Below are 25,463 nucleotides of genomic sequence, written 5' to 3'. Positions count from 1 at the left end.
TTAGGCTGCTCCTCTGTGAAGTGTGACGACTTCATTTCATTTTGACAGATCATGGTGCAGTAGTTGTTTCCTATAGTTCAGAGAGCTTCAGAGAAAAGGTTTGAACTGAGGCAGTCGGTGTCGTTTTCTAGTCTTAAAGCACTTTTCAGCAATCAGACTGCAGCCAGCACTTCTGAACAGCTGTTTGAAGATTGACGCGCTGTCTCCGGAAGAAATTGCTGCATTTTTTGCTCCGCTAGACCGTGGCCTTCCTTACAGAGCTACTCGCAGGAACAGCAGGTGATGTCACTGTTAGCATTTATGAGGCTTTGATCATTTCAGACGCACACATATGCACCACCCCCCCCCCACCTGTCTTCAACTTGGATCATAATCAGGGGAAATTTCCTTTTTACCCCCCCCCCCCATCATCTTGTAAAATATTTTCATTGGCGTTGATTAGGGTTGTAAAACGATGCGTGAAAAGACAAGCTGTGTGGTGAGGAGAAGGTAAATGAAACAAGCTATAAATGCTGGGATTTTTTCCAAGCTGAGGTGGTAGCTGATGCAACGTAGGACCAGTCCAGTTTACTGTCAACATTAACGCTGCCATCACTCAACTGCTGGCTTGCTGAATAGACTGGATGGATTTTTACTATTTATTTTTTGCAGCGTTACACTGGAAAACGCTCCTATAGTCCGATGACTTTTGGTATTATTACGATAAGTCAATATCTAGGCTCCAGTACAGAACAGCATGTTGTATTTTAAAACTACAATTTGCAAACATATTCTTTCCTCCTCCTCTTCCTCAGTTGACCAACACTCATCCACAACTGGTAGTTGCCTGCTGCCACTATCAATACTACTATCAATAGTACTTAGCGATGCTATAGACTGAATTGTTCCTTGATTGCTTTTTATAAGTCAGCACATCCGGAGCCGGCTGCTAAATGTGCTAATCATGGTCCTGGGAGCTTGGCGATGTGACAATGTGTGTCCTCAGCAAACTCCAACTTTGTTTTTGTAAATAAATAAATGAATAGAAAACATATTGCATCTCTGTATTTAGCTGGTCAGATAGCTGTGAGGCAAAAGATTCTGGTTAGCGAGCTACCAAGCTTGAAAACCAAAATAGTTTGATTGCTTGCCATTAAAAAAAAAAATGCCCCCCAAAATCAAGGGAACATTGTTGAACCGTCCACTCATATCTCACGACTGATAGCAAGACCATACCACATCTCCATAGAATTGAATGGCTAAGATGGTAGCTTTCTCCATTTTGAACTATCTAACACAGGAAAGACAGTTTCAAATTCACTGTCATGGTTCACTAAAGTTGAACACGCATGGACTTCACGAGGGAATCCACTGAAATATTGGTCTGAAATTTCCAGCCATTGCTGCTGATGTGACTGGCCAAAAGAAACCATGGGCTAGATATTATGTCTTCACCACCACTTATGTCACAATAAGGTTGTTTTTTCTAGATGAAGACGACCAAACTCACAAAGTGTCAAAACAAGAAGAGGACTACCTCATGTTACTTGTTTCTAGCATAAAAGTATTATGTGAACCTTGTAGGAAATGTAACACGCTCTGCCAATTGGTGACTCGCTTGTGGAAATGTGATTTGCAGGAGTTGCTTTCAGCTGCCGATGTGTGACTGACACATGTGAATTAAGCTCATGACAAACATGTCATGCTGAGGGAAAAATAACGAAATCCTGAGCTGCGGTAAAATGCTACCATGCTGCCACTGAAGAGACTCAATATGTCACAAATGTTAAGTTTCTAATTGTACTGGCAACAGTTCAGACTGCTAAAATATTCAAAGAAAAAAAATCAACAAAAGATTACATGTCAACGGAGTGAAAGGAGCTCATTCATATCAAGTCCTTCCCCGCGGGAAGAGGGTCAAAGGGGATCATTCAGTATTTTCAGACCTTTGCACTGCATGTGGGTCTGGTGGATGTTTGAGAAGGCGAAGAAGAGCTCTGTGATTTTAGAGGTTGTGCACACAGTTTTATCAGTTGCTTCTTTTTTTGAGCTGTTGAGCTGCTGTATTGCACTATTACTGAGATGCTGAGCACCTTCTCTGTAAAACTGTGTCATGCCCTTCTTAGACAAACCAAATGTTTTGGAGTTGATGGCACAGGATCCTGCGTAACCTTTCGGAAATGTTAATTGTTCTTCAAGGCTCTGGAGTACAAAGACTGCTCCGCTAACTGATTTCAATAAATATCTAACCATGTTTCTTAAAGCGGCAGTTCATCCAAATTCCAAAAAACAACATCTTTTCCTTTACCCCCAGTGGTACGCAGCCATGCAGACAGTTCCAGTTTTCAGATTTCCACCCCAATACAATGGATCAGTTGACTAAACATGCCATTACTATTGTTGATGAGTTGCTGATGAGTCATTTCTGCTTCTATAGTTGGGTGTCTTTGCTGTCCAGGTGAACTGGTGCTTGTCTCGGTACCCAGCATTGATGTTGGTAGATTTACAGCATGTTACTCCATTACGAAGCAGCCACTGAATAGGGGTCTTTCAGTTCTCAAAGCGTTGCCTCTGCCCACTTTGTTTCACATTATGCTTTCATATTGGACTGTTGTCAGTTGAACCCTGAGCTATCATCCTGTGGCCTGATCGTCCCCTCACTGACAAAAGTTGGTAATTGCCCTCCAGTGGAGCTGTAAAAGCTCTCCCTGCTGAGATCATTGATTCGCTGTTCCTAACCAGTGGTGGGAAGGAGCAGCGTGCCACTGGCTCGGCACGGCACAGTAAGCAGCAGGACGAGGCAGCCGTAGGGGGATGTATGAAGGGATGCAAGCAGGATTAGGGCCGCTGAGACAACTGATTTGCTGATCATTATGTAAGCCACATCTGTCCTCTGTCCCCTCGGTGGCACCCGGCCTCCCACGCTGAATGCAGCCAAAGCGGCAACATGAAGAGACAAGGCCTCGGAGTTCTGCTTACAGAGAGGAAGCCGAGGGAGGGGGTGACAGAGTGAGGGAGGGGGAGGTGAACACATTCCTGGCTGCTCATCTCAAAGACACTGAGCAGATGATGGGGGTAACTGAGAAAGTGGCGTTCATGTAACAGAATGATGACCAGCCTTTCAATTCCTGTACAAAAGCCTCCAGACGGAGACAGAAAATCACATTTTCCTTGGATGATAAGCTGCAAGTCAGTGATTTCCTGCATTGATCCGTCTATTTTTCAGATGAGACCTTGTAAATTGTCATAATTTAGCCAAAATGTACAATGAAATAAAACCTAGTGAAGTAGTAAATCCTCATATTTGAAAAGCTGCAACTCTGAAATGTTTGTCAAATCTTGACAATCTATTAGCCATTTAAGTCATTTATCAAACTGCCAAACAAGTTTAAAAGACTCTCCGTGGTTTGTTATCGCTGCTTCCCATCTGAATGTTCCTCTTTCAACACATACCATGCTGTGTTTTTATGGCTGTCACTTTTGGACTGTCTGGAGTGGTATTCTGTTAAAGGTCTCACAGCTTCATCATCTCAATCAGCCATAAGTCTCTCGTTACGGCAGCCTTTCCGTCTCAGCCTAGTGTTTCATTTTGCCATTTTCGTGTAGCTTTTGTTACGTCTGTTCTGTATAAAAAGACATCGGCTTCATGTCTGTCCGTCCTGGAAAAGGAATCTCTCTTTGTGGCTCCGCTGAGGTTTCCCCCTCTTTTCCCTTCACTTGACTTTACATGGAAATTCAAAGTATACATACATGGGAACTTTTACTCTTGTTTTATCTCTGTGTAGAAATCTCTACAAGGGCAGTGTAACAGAACAGCATCCCTGGAAGAATTATTTGCCATGCTCAAGGATGCTACTGTAGGGCAGATTGTTTCTATCACTGTACCTTGACCCTGCCTAGGCCTGAAGGACAGTCCCCCGTTCTGCACTAGATCCCGGGACCATGGGACGATAGGAGAGGTTTGGCATCTATCTTTGATGGAACAGAAGCTGCCCTTTGAGCTGACAGCACCACAACTCAGCACTCAATGGCCACTGTACAGTATTTCCTTGCTTCCTCTCCCTCAGACATGATAATAAGGAGCTTATTTGAACAGCACTTTGCTCAGATGGGTTTGGACGGGAGCCAGAGGAAGCTGTGATCATGGCAGCGGCAACACAGCTGTAAATTACCACTGAAGCCCATTACACATCCATCACACTATGTCTCCTGTTAAAATTCAATTTTTAAACTTGCATGGCTTGGTGTAATCTCTCGTACGAAATGTTGCCTGAGATGCCTTCAGCAGGTTAACATCTGCTCTGTCATACATCTGTGTGGCGTGTAGGATGTCGGGATTATTGTTTCTCCTCTTTAGATAAATGCACAGCTCTGTCCATGTCGTTTTTTCAACAAACATTTAAAAAGTGTTTGTGTGGTGACGTGCTGCTAAACAAAGTCTCATACATTTTGCAAAACATTCACTGGTACTTTAGTTTTGCGGCAGACTGGTTTAGGTGTGGCAAGGGCTCCTTGTTGGCATTGATGGCACTTGTGATAAACACTGACTCACAGTTTTCTGCAGAATAAACAGCCTGCAAGGGCTGAAACTGTTCACACGACATGAAAGTCTAAAAATTGCCTCTTTTTTTGCGTCTGTATGTCATGCATCCAAGAATTAAGCACAGTTCTGTGCCTGCAGAAGGCAGAGAAGCAGCCATCTGCCATGGCCTTTGTCCAGTCCTCTGCCTGGTATCTCTGGTTGCAGCCGAGCTGTGGATAATGACTCCTATTGGGAGATGAGACGCTGTGTGGCAGCCCTGCAGGGCTCCTCTTCCAGGGAGGTCTCAGTGCCTCAATGTCCGCCCGGAGATCCTCAACTTCAGCAGCAAAGAGCAGTGGAGCTGGAGCCCAGGGGAAGGCAGAGATTTGGAATAGTTCTACAGTCAAAACTCCCAACTGGCTTTTCTATAACTCAATATTTCTCTGAGGGTTAAGAAAAGCACAACAGAATGGGTTCAGCAACGCAGTCGCTGCCCGTAGTTGTTTTTCTTAATGGTGTCAAGTTTCTTTTTCCTTTTTGTTTCCTTTGCCTACAATTTTGCTGATATATTTATCTGAAAACAAATGACAGGCACCATATCATAGAAAAGTCAAAGCTATGACAACAGAGGTGACCATTTGCCAAACCAATTCGCACCAGATGATATGATTCACCTCAGTTTTACAGTTGGATCTGCAGCTGGTGGAGGCTGGTGGAGGCTGGTGGTGGGTGCTGTGGCACAGGGTACTATTTATAGAGAAAGAGGATTGGTAGCTTATGTTTCTGTGTGATGAGCCAGGACAGCCGGGGCAAATTGACTTGTCTGTGAAGTGGTTGAAAAGAGTAAGAGGGGGAGGAGGAGCAGAGGGGGAGGGGGAGCAGGAAAGACAGGTAATTGTGTCTCTGGGGGTCGAGGTGGATCCGTCTGTGATCTAACAGAACAGGAAGGGCAAGAAAAAAAGAACAGAAAAGCGTCCTCTTCTCACTCCGGGCTTCTGTCCACTCTCAGGCTCAGCAGGAGGGCAGGAAACAGAAAAGGGAAGTATTGACCCAAGGTGGTCTGATTCGTCCACCTCAGAATGAATAGCAACCGCGTTCTTATCATACTCACTGCTTTGCTGGTAAAACAAGCCCATCCACTACGCCAAAGGCAGTCCAAAGTCCAAAGATAATGGGTTCACCTACTTTTTGTGCTCCATGAAATTCCAGCAGCGACAGCAACGTGTCAGATGGACTTTTCCCACAACAGAGACTTTTCCATGAAACCACGAGAACCTTTTTAACACACTCAGGATATTTTTCTACCTTTTGACTGCAGGAGTATAGTTCCAGTTTTTGGTCTTGCCCCCCAAAATGTCCCTCCTCCTGGGGAGGTAAATTCTGATGGCCCAGTTAGTACTGGGGCAGTATTGAACATCACTGGCCGGTCAAAATCATTACCTCTGGTCTTGTCTTTCCCGTTCCCTTCATAGCACGAGTGAAATGGGAAAGGGATGTTGTGAACTGGCCCTTTTGGCAGTGCTGCTCTCCATCTATATCCTAAAATCAGTTGCAGCAGAAATGATATGCAGCCTGAGAGGGTGTTCTGCCTGCCAACATGTATGTTTTGTGGTTCCACAACAGAACCACTTGGTGACATACATGTAGAGTTGCCACCTGTGTGTTGCAGCGGTCCACTTCACACATCAGGGCTTTATTCAAGCCTAAATGCTGAAGGAGCCAGGCAAGAAAATGAATTTGTAATTCAGAAGAAATGAAAAAAAAATCCCTTGTATAACTCTGCAGAGCTCTTATTTTTCCAGCACCTTTAAGGTGATCATTCATGGGTGACAGCGATATTAGCTGGGCACTGTACCTCCTGAAATGAAAGACCACTCTGAAAACATTCAGCTAGCTGGTATTTGCACCTGATTTCTCCCTTTGGTTGCGACCTCAGTACTGTGGGCCTGAATGCAACTAAAGCAGAGCCAAGGACAGTGTTTTGTTCATCAGACCAAATAACGATGACAAAAAAGTAAAGAAAACCTCCACTTTAATTGCGAGACTATGATTAAAGACACCAGTTGCCGTACAGGACAACTCCAGACAGGCTCTGCTGCTGACAATGGAACAACAGAGAGGAGATGGAGTGATGGAGTAGACCGTACATACTTTAAGATACTGTTTAACACAGACTGAAAGAAAGCAACATTCAGTCCACGTCTCTCTGGCATGTTGGTGCTGTATTACTGTGTAATGTCCCACAACAGCTGCTGAGAGCCTAAACCCACAGCAGCAACACCAATCCCACTCTATCTGACCGAACAGCAAACATAATCTGCTGTTGGGCAGATTAACAGAAAACCACAGCAGCATGGAAATGAGGTTATGCAGCCAGCGTTTCAGAGGCTCTTCATAATCTACAAATCCCTCCATCGAGGTCACCAGGAGAAAAGCTGATGGTGCAATGACTGACTGCGATTTCAGTGCCTCCCGTAATGTCCTAATTTAGGTGTTGTCCACATTTCAAGACTGAATTTGTTGTAATGACTCAGCAGTGCCGTCCTATTCCACCCTCCACTCGGCTACTGAGGAATGTTGCTTTCTTTTGCCCGAATATAGAAGACTAAATCTGACTATACCATAATCCCCTCGTGCCACTTTGTTGTTGCATTCAAACAGTTCTCATTAACTCGAGTCAAGAAATATCATATCACATTCTAATTATTAGCTTTATTGGCCAAGTATGTGTACAGATGTAAGGAATTTGACTGTGGTTTGAAGTTGCTCTCAATGTTACACAGTTCCAAGAACAATTTACAGGCAAACAGAAACAGACACACAGTTAAAAACAATGACAACAAAGCTGAACACATACAGGTAGGTGAAAGAAAGGTGTACATGTAAATATATATATATATATATATATATATATATATATATATATATAAAGCCAAGGCTTTCTGTAAGCTGTAAACAAATTGGTCCCTGGTACATTAAATTACATCATACCATGGCCACGGAAAAAAACGTGATTTTGGGGGACTTTGCCCGACCATTTCTGTAACTTTTTGAAACCAATGATGTGACATTGACGCCCACTTCACGCCGCGATTGGTCCGCTGTATGGAGGTGAGAAAGGAGCCAGTGTTTGAACTTCTCTATTTCTGTCACTTTTCACGTGAACAACCTCGTCCAACTCTATAACTGTTTTTCCAGGAGGAACTGTCTGAAAATGTGCACTTGTTATTTATCCTCATATTTAAACAATAGGAGACAGCTCCTGAATTTGGACACAGCTAATGTCTCATTTTAGGTAGATTAGGCGACGTGCATGTGCCGGCCTTCTGCAAATGCGCCCACACATTAACTGACACTCTCGGTCTGTCTTTCCTGAATCCGTGTGCAAACACTGACTGACACGTGGCCTTTAGTCATCAGTTAAATAGACCACTAAAAGGCGACATTAAATTTAATGAGGGATCATGCTGCCAGGTGACCAGAGCTGCATCCCTGTCCTCTCTGCTCTCACATCTTTCTCTTGCTGCTTCCATACTTTTGGCAGGATGTGTGTTACTCTTAAAAGATCCGTTTCTCTTTTGTCGGTCACTTCTAAGACGTTTTGGGGCGTGCCAGTTAATGAGAGCCGGTATGATGGAGACAACAGCCTGTGTGGATCGTGGCGTCACTCCTCCAATGTCCTATCAGTGTTTGTGCTGTGTCTCGAATATTAATAGAGCGGAAAAGTGCCCAGAGTGCAATGAGTTTGTGGCAGCATGGAGCCTCGGCTTCCTGATGATGGTGATTAGCAGAGTGGAGGAAGGCAATACTCTGCTGTGTAGTACAGCAGAGAAACGGATGACTGTGTTTGGTACTGCCTCATTTTCAGCTCTGTTTCAGTGCCTCGTCTGGGCTGGCGCCTGTGAATGTGTATCCTCATGAGGTTGAACTGGGTTTCGTCTTGTGAATACGTCTTGCGTTACATTTACTACATTGCGCTGACATTGACCAAATTTAAAGTTAAATCGGGGAGGTTTTATTGAGAACAACTGTCTTTTACAATCAACGTTTCTTACATCGTTTATTTCACGTGTATCCTTATGATCAATTATGATAATTCATGTTTCCTTTATTTCCCGTCAACTATTTCACTTACGTTAATAAAGACAGGTCTGGCACATGTGTCCCATGATTTTGTTTCACAATGTGTATTTTCATACTGGATCTGGATCTGGAATATTTCCTCCTGTCAAATTAATTAGAGACTTATAGGATCGAGCAGTGCTCATCGAGCTTTACGCTCCCTAACAATCCTGCTTCTGGCTGCATGCTCATCTGTTTTCTGATCAACAGTGCACCTTTTTTTCACCCAGTATTTACTTGAAAGATTTCAGCTCCTATAAATCTACAACTGTGTCCCTTGAGGGACAGCGGGCACAAGATGTGAATATTTTACTGAGCAACAAAACAAATGTGAAGACTGAAGTTTCAAGATAGTTGTAGTTGCTGTGTGTCCCCTTTGTCCTGTAACCAGACCTTCTGGTCATTATTAATCAAGGCTGCTCAGTAGTTTTTAGTCCTCCACTTTGGTACAGACTTAAAAATCCCAACAACTATTAGCTGGATTGCCATTCATGGTCCCCAGAGGATGAATCTACTGACTCTGTAGACTCCCTGATTTTTCCTGTCGCACTAATCATATTTCCATCTGCATCAGCTGTACTTTGTGTAATGTCAGCATGCCAACATGCTAAAATAATATTGTGAACTTGGTACCTGCTTAACATTAGCATTTTACCATTGTTATTACCAGCATGCTTGCATTAGCATTTGCCTCAAAGCAGACAGCATCACAAAGCCACTAGCATAGCTGCAGTCTCTTGTTAAGGAATAAGATGAGCCTTGGGTGTACTTGTTTTTAGCCATGCTAGGAATAGCAATGTCTGCCTGTTGATTGGTCGGTTGGTCAGCATCACTAGCACAAATATTCATTTAGCCCTCAGGATGAATTTTTAGTGATTTGTCCAGTTCTTTGTTGTGTTGACCAAATACCTGCAAAATGAATGGCTAGCTGAGTTTATTTTGAGCTTTTTAATCGTCTTTCAGCCAGAGAATGTCCAACATTTGTGCAAGTCAAGTCAAGCGGCTATTAAGGGAGAGTGTGCTCTGAAGTTAAGGCTTTGCATTGCAGAGTCTTTTTACTTGTCTTACCCCATTTTCATTTACACACGTGATCGCATCCCCCATCTGTTCCTCAAGATTATTCTGTCTTTTTTTTTTTTTTACTCATCCTCTTTGCTGTCTGTCTCAATTACTTTAGTCTAAGCACCCGCCCACGTTCTGCTTCCACAAATCTAAGCATGTGCACACATTAGCTGAAAAGTTTTCCTCTCTCCTTGTCTTGTTTTTCAAGGTCTTGTTGAGCAGCAAGAAAAGCCCCAGAGGAATATCATGGCGACGTGCACTGAAATTTTAATCAGGAGGAAATGGGGCGGCACAATCTCGCTTCTTTTTAGTATAAATTTGCACAGATGGACTCTTGCTGCTTGTCAGGTCCTTGTGTGACACACTGAGGGCGTCTGCCTGTGACAGAAAGAGGAGAACAAGAGTGGAAGAGGGGGAGAAGGAGAGAGGTGAGGAGAAGCGAGAGAAGAAGAAGAGGAGGGAGTAGGGAGGGCTGGATGGATTTTTATATTAGGCTCATATACAGCATCTCTGTCTAAGCAGAGGCCGGTTGGGGGATTGAATAATAGGTAATACATTCATCACACAAACAGGCTGAAATGTGTGTCAGGTTGACCTGAACAGTCGGATACTGCGTAGAGGAAGGATGCAGAGGCGTATATAAGAGCTGTCATTTCAGAGTAAGAATTTAAAATAAACACTAATTCAATTTGTCCCTAAACCTCGAACAGTGTGAGCTACCCTGAAATATAGGTATTAAGCCTATCAAGGCAAATTTTTCATTAATAGTTACAACTAATATTACAATCCAGCAGCTGCCAGAGTGTCGAAGGGAACGAGAGACAAATTAAACAGACTTGGACTGTAGCCTACATGTCATGGGCAGGCAGCGTGTTGTTCGTTAATTAGCTGTAAAGCCTGCACGCTGACGTTAGCGGCGCGCTCCTCCCTGGTGAATGTTTGTTTGGTGGCTCGTTCAACGAGCGCAGGTGCAGGACAAGATTTGAGGTTAGCGGGAAAGCTAATGTGGTTGTTGTTCAGAGTCTGTGGCTCTCATGTTGTGTAGGCTGGCTCAGCGTGACCGTCTGCTCTGCCTGTGATAGAAAGCGGACGTTACTGCTTTATGCAAGATTTGATGGACTATAATTGTCTCCCTTTTTCGTTTGGACCGAGAAAACACAAGCAGCCTAATCACAGGTCTTACCGTCTACACGAGGGAGACATGATGCATCTACAGCGGTGCTACGTGCTTCGAAAGCTACCCCATAACCCCTTAACACAGAGCTATAAATCCCCCTTTCATTAGATTTAGCCAACTTCACCCTTCATATCCTTCGTCACTTTTTAGTTAGTCTTGCATAGCCAGACCCATCTGCACTCCCCCGCCGCTGGAGAAGGATCTGGCTGAACTTCTTGGATAGGGGGAAAAAAACGCTCTTGGCTTGTTTTTCCTTTAAACCAATCACATTCGTCTTGGGCGGCACTAAGCCAAGGATGCAGCGATCGTGTCCTTTCAAAGTAGTGTTGGAAGATATTGGAAGGGGAGGAGACTTGAAGCTGAAATAGTCTGCCGATGGCAGGCTTAAACCCGCAGCCTGCGTCCCGTGAGCTAGACTAGTTTGTAGTCGACATAAAGCCTTGATATTTGTCACATGATGCTACCTACTGCACACCTGGACCTGACCTTTACCTAAACTTAACTCAAACCTTTAAACCAAGTCTTAACCCTCAATCAACCTTTGACGTGTCCTCACTGTCAGGGTCTTAAGCTTGGTCCTAGTATAAGAGCACAAAGACACACACACACACACATATATATACCCAGACTCCTCAAACCACTGTGTGTGTGTGTGTGTGTGTGTGTGTATACTGTACATGAGTTTGTTATTCAGTGTGATATTCTCTGAGCCAGCAGTCTGATTAATAATTCACAGTATTTCATGCAGTCAGTGGTGTCATTTGTATTTAAAGTGTTTCACTAATTGCCTCCTCCCATCAGGCTAATTATTTCTCCATTGTGCTGTGATCCTATAATTCACGATGCAGAGTCCCTGAAAGTCACTCGGTGTGTAGAATGACTAAGAGAAGAAGAAACAGCCTCTGCCTGTGTATGCTGAGCTGCAGTGCATGTGTCTGTATGTGTGTGGTTGTGTATATAAGGCCTCCGTGGAGTTGTGCGTCACAGCATTGATATTCTCCTCACAGGGTCGTCGGGCATGAAATAGAAGAGCACACTTTCTACGGATAAACTCTCAGCAGAGCGCTGTTGGATGGTGAGAGTCTGATGCTCTGGAGAAATCTCTCTTTGCTGACACTGATACTGACAGAGTGCCAGAAAAAAAACCTTGTTGTGTGTGCTGCACTGTTGTATAACCGTTTTTAAAGGTGCACGCTGGTGGATTTGCGACAAATTTGAGCTCATTAACAAAAAGAGTGTGTATATTTTCCATCACTGCTGACCATTCCTGAGTGTTTCCTACAAGGAAGAGGATTTATTTGAGTTGGCCAAACCTTTGCAGCTTTGGGGTGGGAGGCCGTGTGCTGGTGGGGAAGTCAAGCCGGCATGCAAAACATTCACAAGCTAATTTCTAGCTAAGCAAGTTTCCAATATATTATTATGGTCCAAATAAAACATTCTGGCTCTTCACTCTTCACTTCCAGACAGATTCCTGAGGTTGAGAAATAGATCCTTTTCACATTGTCATTGTCTCATTGATTTTCTAATAAAACAGCTCATGAATTAGCAGTTTATTGCCGCTGACTTTCAAACCTCAGATGCCTGAGGGTCCTTAAAAGCACCAGCAAAGATGCTTGTCAAAATGCCCCCCCCCCCCCCCCCCTTGCACTGTTATACCTTGCAATCATTAAGATCATCTTACAAAAATATGAAGATAAATGCAACGAGTTGGTGAATGTGATGGATTGTTGACTTTCATTGTGCATGCAAATGATCTCCATGGAAACCAATCTAAAAACCCGTGGTGCATTTACACAATGATGGGCAACGCAGTGCAGGCAGTGTGCAGGAGTGTGTCCCTGTGTGTGTGACAGCATTCATGACCGTCTCGCTACATGCTTCTGTGTCTACAGGGGGTGAATCGGGTGGGGAAGGACGCTCAGGTGGGACGCGACGGTGTGCGGAGGAAAGACTGGCACGACTATGAAACAATCAAAAGAGATTCCTCTCGATCTGGTAGGTCCAAACCTCCTCGTAGCCCCTCCTTTCAGATATTCTGTCTAATGTCACAAATGTCATAAATACGGTTTATATCTGCTACAATAATCACCAACTCAGTTTTATTTTCTGTTTAGGAAAATCAGCTTCTGTACAAACAGCGTAAATTAGTCGTGGGTTTATCCCTGAAATGAGCCGATAATGGCTAAAAGTTATTTTCCACACTTGTTGGATAATCTCCTCTTGATGAAATGTATGTCTGTGAATGATGAGGGTTGTTTTTGTTCTCCGGGTATCAACACGTCTCTGATTCTAATAAATCTGCACGATGCGAAGCTGCAAAAACTGTCTTAAGTAGTTCAGCCGTTCAAGTTCATATTTATTTCATCAAATTTCATCAGCACGTTGAATTTCCAAGCTTGATTTATACAGAGGGCTGTAAACAAATATGTTGTATTCAGTTTTTAACTTCGGCTTTGATCCACAACTGGACATTGTGTTGTGTTCTTTGAGACATGTCACCTTTTCACCTTTTTTAAATGATGGAATTGGCCCTGTTTTCCATTCATATTCGCACTAAAAGGTCTTTCCTCCACAATAACCATGAGAAAGCGCTGGTGGGTTAATCACGTCGATGGTCCGTTCTGTGCATGTGTTCAGTTCTGTTCATCATCTGAAAGTTTTGTTTTTGCCAAGCAGTTCAAGTCAGCTAATGTTTTAAAGGAGATCCGTTGTGGTGGAACAGACGGACTGAGGTTCTTGATAATGAAATGTGTGTGTTTGATGCAGGTAACGGTGAACAGGGGAAGCCGTTCCCCCTGACGGACGCTGACCGGGTGGACCAGGCCTACAGGGAGAACGGCTTCAACATCTACGTCAGCGACCGGATCTCCCTCAACCGCTCCCTCCCGGACATCCGCCATGCAAAGTGAGTCCTGTGTGTGTGTGTGTGTGTGTGTTTGTTTGTCTAGGGAGGGAGACGGTGGCGGGAGAGTGAGAGACGAAGCAAGATAAACTATTAGGTGTGGCCAGTTTTAAATTGAAATCTATCGGGAACCAAAGAACACAACATTTAACGCTTCAGATACGTTCATATATTTACAAAGCTGTACTCTTCAGAGTCATAACTACACTTACATATCGCAGCACAACTATTCCCACACTGGACTGCTTGTTAATGTGAGATGCATTGCAAGAACTTTAAACATTTGTTTTGGAGAAATCTCGACTTTCAGTAAAGTGTGTTATTATTATGCAAATGTCATGATGCAACTATGATAAAGAATAAATATTGATGAACTTCCTACTATTAATCTACACAAACATCTGTCTTGATGAGTTGTTTTGACTCTTTCTCAACCACGACTCTCACTATCAGTATAGTTATTTTTTATTAGATTTGATATAATTAGATTTTATGACTCAATAAATAACAACAGATTTATTTTTCAGTGCACTTTCATGATTTTCATCCCATCTCCATCTGCCACATCAGTCATTTTTATGGACTGTGCAACGGTGACCAGACGAAAAACGCTTCCTTTTAAAATTTCCAGTAACCTCGGGCAAAACGGCCTTTTTTCTTCAAAAAAATAAATCTTGTTTGTTTGTATGAGCAGTTTCATCTGAATAGGGGCAGGAACGGTCCACAGAAGGCCAAGAGTCTGCAGGTTTTCATTCCAGCCAAAGACTGCAGCAGGTTATTTCACAGATTGGCACTCCATCAACCGCAGAGGAAAAATGAATCACCTGGTGTACTTTTTGGCTGGATTGAAAACATGCAGACTCCCAGCCCTTCGTGGCAGATGGTTGTTGTTCCTCCAAAATAAGGTCGGCTATGGATGGAGAGGCCAGCAGGGCTGACCTGGGAAATCAGCTCTTAAGGGAAAGAGATGGAAACAAATAGCTGATACAAATCTGAGTTTTCTGATCAGAGAGCTGTTGATTTCTGAATTTGGAGTGTGAGACAGAAATGTGGGATTGACCGCTTGTATGCATGTGTTTAATGTTACAGGTTGACCAAGCCAGATCTGCAGCTAAAGGACTTTAGAATTATCTCCAGAGTACCGGGGACCGGACTGCTGTGACACTCGACTCACAAAACAGTCCAGTTTCAAATTTTGACCTGCTGAAATCCCAGAGCAATATAAAATGAATGAGACAGCGGCAGGCATGCCTTACATAGCCACACAGCGTGAATGTGTCATTAGGAAGCATGTGCATTGAAACAACTTTGTCTCGCGTATGTAAAACATGCTACTAACATTCAATTCATTTTTTATTTATACAACGGCAAATCACAACAGAATATATCTTTTGACACAAAACACAAATCTTGTGCTATCAGTAGTTACATTGGCCTCCTCCTCCAGTTGTGAGCGGATGACTGTTATTAGGACAATTCTGCCCCCACACCAAACCCTACTTATAGCATTGTTTACACCTCTATTTTCCATGCTGGACCTGTTCCAGCTCATTACAACAAGCACTGTTTGGAACAATTGTTCCAATTATCAACCTGCCCAGTCTATTCACAGGAGAGATGTCGCTTCACACTGACAGAAGCTGATTACACACCACACAACACCTATGTACTTATAAACTGTGTTCTTGACAGCAATTATCGGTGTCATTGATGTCCCCCTCTGTGCGCAAGGTGTGAAGAACTGATGATAGATGTGTGTTGTGCTGCACTGAAGCAGCTTTTATTCTGACTGGGGTTATTTTCCAAGTGGACGTTCCTCATGAAGCGTAACAGAGATGAGAGTGGAGGAAGCAGACAGTTTAGTTTTACCACATTGGTTACAGTAAGAAAGTGAAGTATCCTAAACAAGACATTGTCAAAAGCCCTGCTAATGACCCCCAATATGAAACAGTTGGATGGAATAATTGAAATATTGATGATCTTGCTAATCTGTCACCATAGAGGAAATGCCATGGGGTTATTCAAGTTGCCTTGGTAGCAGGCAATCTGCCTCTCATGCTATGAGGTATCTTATGTGCAATGTTGACCCTCTGGAAAATAGAAAAGGTTCGCCCTGTGGAGAACATGAATGTGCAAAGTCAATTTCATGGCTGACAGATGTTTTTTGATTTTGGTTTGATGGTGGCACTACAGGGAAGGTGGGAGGTGAGCAAAAACATAGAAATCTAATTGTTGAGATATCACTCTTTGTGGGACTCCAGAGGATGAATCCTAACAGGTTCAAATGTTCACTTGTCTGGCACAAAACTAATGAATGAATTGCTGTCGGCCCTAGCATGACTTTTAGATTGTATTGGACCATACTTCTGCAGGGAAGAGGGGCCTTTGTCCTCTATCTACGAGTCGATTTAAGCTTTGCTTAGAAACTGAGAGAGTTAGAGAGCAGACACAAAATGGTGGCCAAAATTAGTTTTTATTTTGCAGGATAGCTGGGCTGAGCCTCAGGGTCTGCTCCTTTTCATTGAGAGGAGTCAGTTGAGGTGGTCCGGGCATCTGATCAGGATGCCTCCTGGATGTCCCCCTGTGGAGGGAACGTCCAACTGGGAGGAGACCCCAGGGCAGACCCAGAACTGGCTTAAGGAATTCTAATCTGGCCTGGAAACACTTTTGAGTCCCCCAGGAAAAAGCAGCCCAGATTAGTGGCAGAAAAGCCATATATGGATGGAATAATGTCAGCATGTTGGCATGCTAACCGTGCTCATGGTACCATGCTAAACTTTAGCATGTCAACACCGAATTGTGCTAATATGCTAAACATTAGCGAGTTAACATGCGGAGAAAATGCAGCTTAGAGACTGCTAGATTTATCTCTGTGGTGGACATTTCATTAAAATCTCAAACAAGAAGTCACTTCTGCCCTTTTAATCGTAGACTTGAGGCGTACATACATGAAGCTCAATATTATACCCAGTGTTTTAGCAGAATAAAGTGTTACAGAACAGATGCTGTCGAGACATGATGAGCCATATGGACCTGTGGCTACAGTACACACTGCTGGGTTCCTTCCAGCTCTCCTCTGACTCATTAAAGAACAAAATACTGAAAATAAACACACCAGCAACACTATAAATATCGTCTGCTAAACAGCTTCAGACCTGCTGACCCGATTCATCACAGATCAGCCTTCAGCGCTTTTCCTCTACCTGACAGGAGCCTTTTTTGACCTCGCCGTCACTTTCATGTGGAAAGCAGTTTTAAATGTTTTCTCTAGGTCTCTTCCGGACAACGCTTCGTGTTCTCTCTCATTTTTCCCTTCATATCTATCATATCTCCTGCACCATTCAACCACATGAAGCATTAGCCACCAAACATGTTTTCCATACGGTCAGAAATGAGAACATTACACAAAATAATTTGCACGCTTTCAAAGCTTTGGAGCCAATCTGGACTGTATGATTTCCATGCCAGCAGCCTTTTCTCTGAAACATTCTGAAGGTGGATGTTATTTGTTCATTCTGAATCAGAATTATGCAACCATTGCTATTCTCTCTCTAATGATCGTCCTTGATAAGCAGACTCTCAGGTTCATGGGAAGCAAACACTCGTGGCTTGTTGAATTGTAAACCAGCTCTCAGCTCAATCATGCACAGACACAGGAAGGCAGTCAAAGTCCGACTCGACGGGTGAAGGACCATCGTATCCAACACTGAAACCCTCTCGCCAAAACCACATCATTTACTTGTCGGGGGCGCTCTAGACCCAGAAGGAACCGACAACAAGCCACCATACCGGGGCCCGTACTCTTCACACAGGGCAGACGGGGGTATGGGGGTGCGCTGGATGGTGGAGGGGAGCAGGTGTGTCTGTTTGATTGGTCAAAGTGACAGCAGAGTGACAGGTGTCTGTCAGCCAGGTGCCACATCAGTCCTCAGTGGTCCCAGACCTCCCAGCAGCATTCATTAATTCATTTCACTCTCACTCACTGAGTGGGAGACATGATAGACAGAGAGAGGGGGCGGGGGGGAGGGGGGGGGCTCTCAGGCAGCCAGAGATAATTACAGATTCCTCCCTGACTTCTCAGAGAGAGAGATAACAGAGAAAGGGATGGAAGGGGAAGCCAGCAGGTAGTGTGCTTCATTACATCTTATTTAAAGAGCAACACATTGTTCAGGTTGGGCTGGTCGAGAGGGCAGCGTCACTGCTTCCTCACATTATCAGCATTATATATATATATATATATATATATATACAATATACAATGATGTTTAGTATGCTAGCAAACTTACAGGCAACATCGGTCACATTGTTGGGCTTTGGGTCATTTGACACACGACACGCCTCACGCTAACGTGTTTAAAGCATATGAACATGTTAATCTGAAGCATGTAAAATATGTATGCACGTATGTATCATGTTATGTCAGCAGCACTTTCATGGTTTGACGGTAATTGGGTCATGTAAGAGCTGCCATGGCATATAGTGTTAAATAATAAATAAGTTATGATCTGTTGGATGAAAAGTCATCGTTGAATTCTGCGGGGAGGTGGCCAGGTGTGTACCAAATTTCATAGGAACAAATCCAGTTGTTATTTATATTTCATGTTGGACCAGCCCTCCCTGCAGCCACACCGCCAGGGTGGCTGAGAATATGGTCATTGTTTAGCAGAGGTGACACACTCAGGTCTGCTTCCCCCTCCCTCATGTCTTTACTTGGTTTCTTGTGTGTGTGCAGCTGTAAACAGAAGCTGTATGCAGAGAAGCTGCCCAACACCAGCATCATCATCCCGTTCCATAACGAGGGCTGGTCGTCGCTGCTGAGGACCGTCCACAGCGTGCTCAACCGCTCTCCTCCGCCGCTCATAGCGGAGGTCATCCTGGTCGACGACTTCAGCGACAAAGGTACAGAGGACACACAGCTGCACCGCTGCACACACACACACACACAAACACACACACAAACCACGAAGTCATTTGTTTGCAAGTGTGAGTGACGTTGAGAAACAAAAGCATGAGCTAGCTTCTAGACCCAAATGTGACACTCTTGCTTTTGTGCATCAGACTCGCGGGTGGTTTGAAGCGGCTCTGAGCCCTAAAGAAGTTTCTTGATTTGATATTATTATTGTGTTTATAGCTAAAGACTCTAGCAACCTCTGAACAGATGGTGATTATGAGGGCATCGTGTGACCCTGCTAGTGTTAGTGAGAAGAATCCACTTTCCGGTGTGGATTGGTATTCTCACAGGTGGCTTAATCAGTTTGAACTCTGGAGTTAATGCACAGCTTTGAGCCCTTACATAATAAATCCGAGGACAAGTGCAATATTATCGCCAGGGTCTGAGTGGAGGAGGGAACAGGATATTCATCATTAAGCCCGGTTCACTGCCACAGCGTGAAGCATAATTTCCTGTTCACTTTTCCATTTCCTTAGATATTAAATAGTGTACTAAAAATATACGAAGAGAGAGGGAGAGGAAAAGGAAGTGATGTGAAGTATTTTCTGCTGAAGTATGTGCTTATGCTGATCAGTTGTTGCGTGTTTTTGTGTGTGACTTCTTTGCTCAATGTCACAGCTTCAGAGGGACACATGGGGCTCGTGGCATGCTATTTTGGTTCATGTATGTGCAGCAGTGCAAAGTGCAAGAGGGCTGGGGGAGGCGGAATATGGATCAGAGGGTGTGGTGCTTAATAAATATGCTCTCGGCCAGTCACATCTGGTCTCATCGCTCTGAAACAGCCGTTTCACACATGATGACAAATGAAGAATCTTCAGGACATCGTGTTATTTTCTGAGCGGCACGGTGTGAACACACAGCACCGCAAATCTGCAGCCGAAGGCAGTTAAAGTGTTTTCTTAACAACTGATTAATACAGTGGTGATGGAAACAAATTATCGCATCAATTGACATGATTTTCAGTCATAATTCCACATTTCATGGTGCAGATGGTCGCATTGGATCTTAAAATGTGACACAGCAGCGAGTGCTTTGTGATGCATGTCAAGAATAAAACGTGAAGCAGTGAATTTCTTTGTCAGGAGTTGTACAAGAGGCCGTGACGCACGGGATGATGAGTCTGGGTAACGCGACGCCTCCCTCATAGACAGGCAGGATACTGAGGTATACATGTGTTGTCTTTCTCTCAAATCAGAGGCTGCAGGTTTATCAACGCAGTGATATATACTTATATTTATACATCACAGTATAAAGCAGATACTATACAGATACTGTAAGAGTCACTCATATTCATTCAATAAAGCGTTCCTGTTTTATCCACATTAACGTTGTGTTTTTAAACGCATCTACCGGTTGGAGAGCGTTTGATGGAAATTGTTTATTTATATTTTAAGTATTAATGCTTTATTTTTCGTATTTAATTTGCTCTTGCCGACAGAATCACCAGAGACTGAATGACTCAGTCACTTTCCTTGATGCTGATGAACAGTCTCTCTCCTCCGTGGCAGCATGCTAGCCCGCAGGAATACTGATGCCCTGTTACATTAATTGATGCTGTTTTGTTTTGGTACCTCACAGCCGACATGAGGAAGATAAACAATTGATGAGATGCTTTTTCAGAGTGCAGATATATTTTCTGAGCTACTAATTAGTAGCCGGTTTCTGTGTCGTATAATTATAGCCTCACTGCAGAGCGGCGTTTCAGGAACAGCCTCTTCTCTCCTTTTTAAAATCATAATTAATACAACTATTTATATTTGACTCAAAGGATACCTGATGATTTATATTTATCTGTATACTCTGCTGTAGTTGAATTTATGTTTTATTTAAGCAGAAAACTTTTCTCTTTGGGTTCAGGAACGTCTCTGGTGGATCGTGGACTTCTTTTTATTTAACTGTTTTCATCAAAGTGTGAACTTGCTAAAGATGCACTGAAGGGCTCCTTTAAACTTAGAAGTTTAGAAGAAGAAGAAATGAGTTTCTGTTGAGTGAGTAGCTGAATGTGTGACTACAACCAGAACATGTGTAGAACGATGGTCATCTGCTTTCAGTTCAAGACTTCACATCTGTGGATAAAATGAAAATAACCGTGAGGTCTTCATTATGGACGACACTTACTTCATGCATCCCTTTTGTGGAATAAAACCGTTTTAGTGAACTTTAATAATGACAGAACATTCACATCATACAAACATCTGTAAATAAATTGCTTTAATGAACAAAATAAGACGTTCCCTACATGAAATGGGTGTATTTCCTTATAGCCTGATAAAATTCAAATATGACTTAATAATGATGTCGTTAATATGACTCCACAGCTTCGTCATAGGATTTCTTTCCACAGTGAATATGCAGTAATACCACACTTAACATGTATTTAATACTATAAACTAAATAAATATAACTCCTCCTCCTCCTCTTCTCCTCTCCTCCTGAATTGGCCTCCTCTGGCCCCCACCAGCTGAGGCGCTGCCCTCCAGCCCGAGCAGCATGAAATGGATAAAACGTGATAATAATGTGATTTGTTTCTCCTCCTCTCCTCCTCCTCCTCTCCTCTCCTCTCCTCCTCCTTTTCTCCTCTTCTCCTCCTCTCCTCTCCTCCTCTTCTCCTCTCCTCCTCCTCCTCTCCTCTCCTCCTCCTCTTCTCTTCTCCTCCTCTTCTCCTCTCCTCCTCCTCTCCTCTCCTCCTCTTCTCCTCTCCTCCTCCTCTTCTCTTCTCCTCCTCTTCTCCTCCTCCTCCTCTCCTCCTCTTCTCCTCTCCTCCTCTTCTCCTCTCCTCCTCCTCCTCTTCTCCTCCTCCTCCTCTCCTCCTCCTCTTCTCCTCTCCTCCTCTTCTCCTCTCCTCCTCCTCCTCTCCTCCTCCTCTTCTCCTCCTCTTCTCCTCTCCTCCTCTTCTCCTCTCCTCCTCCTCTCCTCCTCCTCCTCTCCTCCTCCTCTTCTCCTCCTCCTCCTCTCCTCCTCCTCTTGTAATGTGATTTGTTTCTCCTTATCTTGGCCTGTCTACCTGTTTACACATGGCTGACTGCACAGCACCTGTTGAATCTCTCCTCCTCCTCTCCTCCTCCTCTTCTCCTCTCCTCCCCCTCTTCTCCTCTCCTCCTCCTCTCCTCCTCCTCTTCTCCTCCTCTTCTCCTCTCCTCCTCCTCTCCCCTCCTCCTCCTCTCCTCCTCCTCTTGTAATGTGATTTGTTTCTCCTTATCTTGGCCTGTCTACCTGTTTACACATGGCTGACTGCACAGCACCTGTTGAATCTCTCCTCCTCCTCTTCTCCTCCTCCTCCTCTCCTCCTCCTCTTGTAATGTGATTTGTTTCTCCTTATCTTGGTCTGTCGACCTGTTTACACATGGCTGACTGCACAGCACCTGTTGAATCTCTCCTCCTCCTCTCCTCCTCCTCTTCTCTTCTCCTCCTCTTCTCCTCCTCCTCCTCTCCTCCTCCTCTTGTAATGTGATTTGTTTCTCCTTATCTTGGCCTGTCTACCTGTTTACACATGGCTGACTGCACAGCACCTGTTGAATCTCTCCTCCTCCTCTTCTCCTCCTCTCCTCCTCCTCTTCTCCTCCTCCTCCTCTCCTCCTCCTCTTGTAATGTGATTTGTTTCTCCTTATCTTGGCCTGTCTACCTGTTTACACATGGCTGACTGCACAGCACCTGTTGAATCTCTCCTCCTCCTCTTCTCCTCCTCTTCTCTCCTCCTCCTCTCCTCCTCTCCTCCTCTTCTCCTCCTGACGTGATAGTAATCTGATTTGTTTCTCCTTATCTTGCTCTGTCCACCTGTTTACACATGGCTGACTGCACAGCACCTGTTGAATCTCTCCTCAGCTTTTAGCTACAAGGTGTTTGAGCTCATTAGCCTCGTGCTGCTCTCAGACTTTACAGTCCATATTCGTGTATTTCCACTAACTAATGTTTTTCACTTTACTGCTGAGAATCCTTTGCAGTCAAACTGAGGGTTTTAGCTTTGAGATGGTTGAGATACCTTCGTTGTCTTACCTGCAGTGATGTGATCACAGTGGTGTGGTCATGAGCAGGAAGGAGAATTCAAAGGGGCTTCAGTGTCCAACAAACGGAGTTGCTGCTGAATTAATGAGTTAGCTTGTTAAAAAGTCAAAAAGGAGACAAACACTAAGCAGACCTGGAAGCTGTGAAGTATAATGAGAATTTATTAAAAGGTTTCTGTCTGGCAGCTGAAGCGTATTCTCAGTTGTTTGGAGCTGCGGTAGCACATGACTTTACAGATATGAGCAGTCAAAAGTTCATTTTCACGATGATGTTCATGGTGCAAAGAAAATGTATAGTAGTAATTATACACTATTTACAGTCAATGGCTTTGGTGGTTGAATATTTCCCCTCATACACAAGAAACCAGGTTACAAACACTGGACAGCCTGTAATTAATAACCGTTTCCACCAACTTTCACACATTTGTTGTGTTTTGCAGCCAGAAAGGGGCACATACACACACTAATCTATGCAGCAATCCATGTGGAAAATGGAAAAAACAGACTTTAAAACTACATTTGGATGAGATGGTGGATGGAGAGATGAGGGCAAAGTCCACAGAGGGAGCCGGAGGAGATGGAACTTCATCAAAGGTGAATTTCATGTGAGCTGCAGCTCTGCACTAAAACCCAATGAAGTGGATTATAGAATGAGAGCGACTCAGTTTCCCGCTTGCTCTCGCGATGTCAGCGGACCACACACCATCTGTAAACATCAAACATGTTCATAATAATCGTAATAAATGGCAGGAGCAGAAGACGATTACAATCCTTCAACATCACCGTCTGTAGAGTGTCATGTTAGCTGTCCAGACCAGAAACAGACTTCGTAATGTCCTAATATCTGATTTCTCAGTAACACTTTATATTAAGGTACACATATTCACCATTAACTAGTTGCTTATTAGCATGCATATTAGTGGCATATTAGTCATTATAAAGCAATTATTAATGCTGTATTCTGCATGACCATATTCTACAACTACTAGGCCATTAACTAAGAGTTTTCCTTCAATAACTTCCTAATTACTGCTTATTGATAGTAAGGAAGGAAGTTGTTGTACATGAATTACGATCTTAATATGCTTTGCTCAGTGTGGGTTTTATAAGGTGTATAAAGAATAGTCTTTCTCCTGGTTACACATGTACACGACCGAGAAATCTTGTTTTTCTTTCCCCAAAGGTTTCCTGTTTACAGGATGTTGAAGAAATCAGGTTAGCCAGCTGTAAGTGCACGTAAACACACAACAAAAACAACTTCTGTTTTGCAAATTAAATGACACCAAGTTACACAAGTTGTAATTTTCTATAGCACAGTATTTGTAATTTCCAAATAATGCAATGTGTTAGAAGTAAGCGCTTCCGCACACTTTACTTTACTTTCCTGTTCCACCCATGAGTGTGCGGAAAAACACCCAGAAATTACATCTAGCAATGTTTACATCCATAGTCGTCTGTTTTTCAATACCTTGTTAATGTAAAATGATCCCAGTCGCTCTCTGCGTTCATGCCCTCTCTCTCTCGCCCACGCTCACCTCCGTGTTGTTCATCCAGGCAGAACACTGACTCACTGACAACATGCAAACACACAAACCTGCTGTTTTCATCTCCTCTCTTCCCCTCATCTTCCTCAAAGTCTCTCTTGGTTCTTCCTCTCCTCTCGCTGCTCTTCTCGTCTCTGTAGTTTCCTGCACGCCTCTGATCTCTTTTTGTTTTCTTTTTGTCTTTTCTTGACGTCTCTTATCTTTAGCGCTTCTGTCTGTTTCTTGACGTCGACCCTGTTTCATCTCTTGATGTCTCTTCTTGTTTGTGCTTCTCTTTCCTCACCTTTTAGTGTGTGTGTGTGTGTGTGTGTGACCATTGTGCTGTGGTGAGATTTTATTCTACAGTTTGAAATGCCTTCTTAATATTTTTAGTTGAATTCTCCTCTCAATGATCTGCTCAATTTTCTCTCTCTGCTTGTCTTCCCTCTTGTTTCATTTGTTTTCTCTTCTTAATGACTTTTATGGTTTTGTCTTTCCCTTTTTTTTGAACTCACTTGTCTTCTTCTCAAATATCTGATAGCGACACCGGTGAAATACATTGCCTTAAATGTGTTTCTTAAAGACTTGTGAGCTTGACACTCTATGGTTGCAGAATAAACTTGTCATTGTAATAGAGACTTGACATACGATTCAATCATTTCTCCCCCAAAGTACTTCATGTGCTTTATGTTGTTCCTCGCTGCTACACAACATAGCTCCTCTGTAAATGCTGAAAATGTGTCAGTGATAAGGTGTAACATCCGTCTGCACCGGCCTTTAGCAGCCTGGCGTGCCTCTCAGAATGCAGACATGCAGATTGAATGGCAGCTTGTTAACTTCCTCCCTCGACCCGTATTCATCTGTAGTTTCAAAAGTACCTGAAACGTACAGTATGTTTAGCATTTCTGCGCTGCTATTTCATGTTAATCGGCCACCAACAACAGACACCGACACGTGACCGGCCGATACATCAGTCGGTCCTCTGTCCTGTCCCACTCGGACTGTTGTGGATGTGGTTTCCTTCTCTTCCAGGGATCAGGTCAACAAAGCTCCTGAATCCGACTCTTGCTTTGGTGACTGCTGGGATTGTTGGCTGTCATGTTGCTGACCTGACGTCTGCTCTCCCTGCTAATCTCTGCTGCTATTGACTTGGAAAACTTTATGCAGTGGAAGATTGCTGGCAACAGTAAATGTCAGGTTTCAGGCTGAGTCCCTCAATCAAAG

At 43.6% G+C, this 25,463-nt stretch overlaps 1 protein-coding gene across 1 annotated transcript in view; it reads left to right on the top strand.

The window, feature by feature from the left end:
- LOC139295078 (polypeptide N-acetylgalactosaminyltransferase 10-like) overlaps window positions 1-25,463 on the top strand; it is a 67,361-nt gene that overhangs the window by 8,575 nt on the left and 33,323 nt on the right. Inside the window, exons 2-4 of the mRNA XM_070917159.1 lie at window positions 12,755-12,857; window positions 13,629-13,767; window positions 18,497-18,663. Coding sequence (XP_070773260.1) covers window positions 12,755-12,857; window positions 13,629-13,767; window positions 18,497-18,663 — 409 coding nt within the window. The remainder of the gene's footprint in view (window positions 1-12,754; window positions 12,858-13,628; window positions 13,768-18,496; window positions 18,664-25,463) is intronic.

Source organism: Enoplosus armatus, chromosome 13 (assembly GCF_043641665.1).
Source record: "Enoplosus armatus isolate fEnoArm2 chromosome 13, fEnoArm2.hap1, whole genome shotgun sequence".
In the NCBI taxonomy this organism is placed as follows: Eukaryota; Metazoa; Chordata; class Actinopteri; order Centrarchiformes; family Enoplosidae; genus Enoplosus; species Enoplosus armatus.
This window is presented reverse-complemented; position numbering and strand designations above follow the sequence as displayed.